This window comes from Tupaia chinensis, unplaced genomic scaffold, assembly GCF_000334495.1.
Source record: "Tupaia chinensis unplaced genomic scaffold, TupChi_1.0 Scaffold144276_1, whole genome shotgun sequence".
In the NCBI taxonomy this organism is placed as follows: domain Eukaryota; kingdom Metazoa; phylum Chordata; class Mammalia; order Scandentia; family Tupaiidae; genus Tupaia; species Tupaia belangeri.
Genome location: NW_006204133.1, coordinates 1,958,542 through 1,961,561, shown reverse-complemented (window position 1 = coordinate 1,961,561; position 3,020 = coordinate 1,958,542). Strand labels below are relative to the sequence as shown.

The 3,020-nt window shown below is 46.0% G+C and overlaps 1 protein-coding gene across 3 annotated transcripts in view; it reads right to left on the bottom strand.

Moving 5' to 3' along the window:
- Window positions 1-3,020, bottom strand: part of VWA3B (von Willebrand factor A domain containing 3B) — a 288,347-nt gene that overhangs the window by 194,257 nt on the left and 91,070 nt on the right. For all 3 annotated transcript variants that reach the window (XM_027767524.1, XM_027767525.1, XM_027767526.1), the window contains one exon: window positions 1,158-1,283. In XM_027767524.1, coding sequence (XP_027623325.1) covers window positions 1,158-1,283 — 126 coding nt within the window. The remainder of the gene's footprint in view (window positions 1-1,157; window positions 1,284-3,020) is intronic.

The window sequence follows — 3,020 nt, the reverse complement described above, 5'->3', positions numbered from 1 at the left end:
CAGTCTGCATCCGCCTTCTGCACCAAGGTCCCAGACCCTGCTCAAAGAAAAGTGGTGGCCTAAAAAAACATGAAGTCAGCCTTTCTTCAACCTATCTGTGAGGTGGGCGGCTGCCTGCCACAGCTGGGATCTGATGTAGTCTGCAGGCAGGAGCTGAGTTCTGATGACCCATTCACCTCGGTCCCCTGCTTTTTCAACCCATGAGAGCACTCAATCTTTTTTTTTTTCTTCTTCTTCTTCTTAGAGAGAAATTTTTGCTATAGGGCACGTACACTCACCAGAGAGGCAGAAAGTGAGAAGTCACCTCCTGGGGGGATAGCTACACTGCAATCCCTTCTCCTCCTGTCTCTCTCAGGATCTTAGGCATACATGCATGTGTGCCTAGCATGAGTTTTAAGCTACCAGGCCTGGGACTCGAACTGCAGTCAACCACGTCAGAGTCCAGAGATGTAACCATTATGCCATCTGCTGGTCCCAAGCATGTGAATCTTGACAAGGAGTCTCTCTTGGGCAAATTTTAGCTGGGCTCCTCTGAATCGCATTTCAGTTAGGCCTCAGCCTCAGAATTTCTCCAAGTGAGCCTCTGTTCCTCACCACAAGTTAGCAAAAAGCCTGTTAAGTCAGTTTAGCGAGAACCCCCCACTCTTGATACTAACCACCTTGATATCTGACCGAGTCCTTCATTCCCACCAAGCACCAGGTGATGAGTGTTCACCCTAACCTGTCTTCTGCCAAAATCCGGTCATGTTGGTTGTGCCAGAATCGCCCTTGCTCTCCTATCTGCCCTTAGTAATTTCCCACTCTCTGACTCCCCCACCCCACGACGCCCAACTCCTTGGCTACAAATTCCCACTTGTCCGTGTTGTGTGTAGAACTGAACTGATTCCACACTGACGTCTGCTTTCGGAAGTAGTTCCTGAAAAGTCTGTTTTCACTGCTTTATCTACTGCCTCCCTCTGGTCCTTCTTTAAAAATCTACACACATGTACGCATGAATATGCACATGTGCACACACACATACCATAGTATAGCTCTGGAAGATGCCCTTCAGCTCCTCACAGCTGGGATAAGGAGCGCTCCTTAGCTAGGACATGGAAACAGCCCCTCTATCCCCAACTAGTAACTCTTTCACACTCGTGGCCATAAATAGCACCAACCGCAATCTACTGAGGCCTCGTCGGATGTGGGGGGCTCGTCCACCAGCCTCTGGATCTGAGCCAGTGTGCTGCAGGCTTCCTCCATCTCTCTCCAAATGAGAAACACATCCTCTCTGACTCCAGCTCCTGGAAAGGGAAAGGCAGTGTGAGCAGACTGGCTGAGAACTCTCCCGTAATCCTAGGAGGCCTGCCATACTCCAGTCAAGTTTCCAGAACATTCTGAACATCAAATTCCATTTTTCCCACTAATCGCTTTCTGAGAATCAGAACTGAAATCCCCAAGGAAATGCTGTCACCTGAAGAAATCATAAATGCAGACTTTAGGATGCAGTAAATCCTTATAAACTAATGATCTACAGTGGCCAGAATATTATAAGATGAATTATTAATAATACTCAAATAAGATAAGGAATAAAAACATTCCAGAACACCTCATAAAAGTCAGAGTCACTGCTAGGAGGAAGGGAAACTGAATGATCTACATTTAAAAAAAAAAAAAAAAGCTTCTAATCCTTTCTTGATTTAGCTGAGATTTCCTTTCTTTTCAACCACCTTCATAAGACTTTATTTTTCACTAAATGTAATAATGATCTTTCGGCTTCCTTTTCTGGACTTCTGTCTCAGCTAAGGGTTAGACTTGGCCATATGACATTATTTTTTTTCTTAAATGATAAGGCTTTGTTAGTATACACATTTATGTCTCTCTTTCGATTAGTCAATCCATCAAAGTTCGTCCACGGGTGAGTAGCCCAAGGCTGGGATGAGGCTCTGCCTTCATCAAGATCTAGATTAGTGGTTCCAGAGGTGGAAGAAGGTGGGGAGACAGGGGTGATGATAAATGAGGGACTGTGGGTGTTCCCTAACCTTAGCAAAGTCAAGGTCCTGTTTGTGATGTTGTACTATAGTTTTACAAGATGTTACCACTGGGGCGAGGAGGGACTGGGGGAAGGATATTGAGAATCTCTGTGATTTCTTACTTTTTCTTTCTTTCTTTTTTTGGAGAGATTTTCACTATAGGGCGCGTGCGCTCACCAGAAAGACAGAGAGGGACAGAGAGACAGGAAGCGAGAAATCACCCCCCAGGGGGGATGGCCATGCCACAATCCCTTCTCCTCCTTTCTCCTCTCGGGATCTTGGGCACGCACACACATGCACCCGGAGTGAGTTTAAGCCACCGGGTCTGGGACTCAAATCACAGTTGACTACATGGGAGTCCAGCGATATAGCCATTACACTAACTGCTGGTCCCATTTTTGTTTTTTAATTTTAAAGATTCAGCTTTTATTTATTTATTTTTTTTTTTTGGAGAGGTTTTTCACTATAGGGCGCGTGCGCTCACCAGACAGAGAGAGAGAGACATAGAGACAGAAAGAGAGAAATCACCGCCCAGGGGGGATGGCCACGCCGCAATCCTTTCTCCTCCATTCTCCTCTCAGGATCTTGGCACGCACGCACACACGCCCGGCGTGAGTTTAAGCCACCGGGTCCGGGACTCAAACCATAGTCGACTACATGGGAGTCCAGTAACAAAACCATTATGCTAACTGCTGGTCCCAAAGATTCAGGTTCTTTCTATATCACTGCTCCATCACCCCAGCACATCGTTTGTCCTCAAAGTTACCTTACAACCCAAGATGGCCCTAGAGTGCCAGCAGCACATCCAGATTACAGTTCCGAGGCACTGGGACATGGAGAGAGCAAATAAGCACACAGATAGAGTCGGTCTCTTTTAAGTGTCCTCTCAGAAGTTCCACATGACCCCAATCTTCATCACATGGCCCCATCTGTAAGGGAAACTGGGAAACGCAGGGTTTTTTTTTTTTTTTTTTTTTTTTTTTTTTTTTTTTTTTCTTTTGTGGGGGT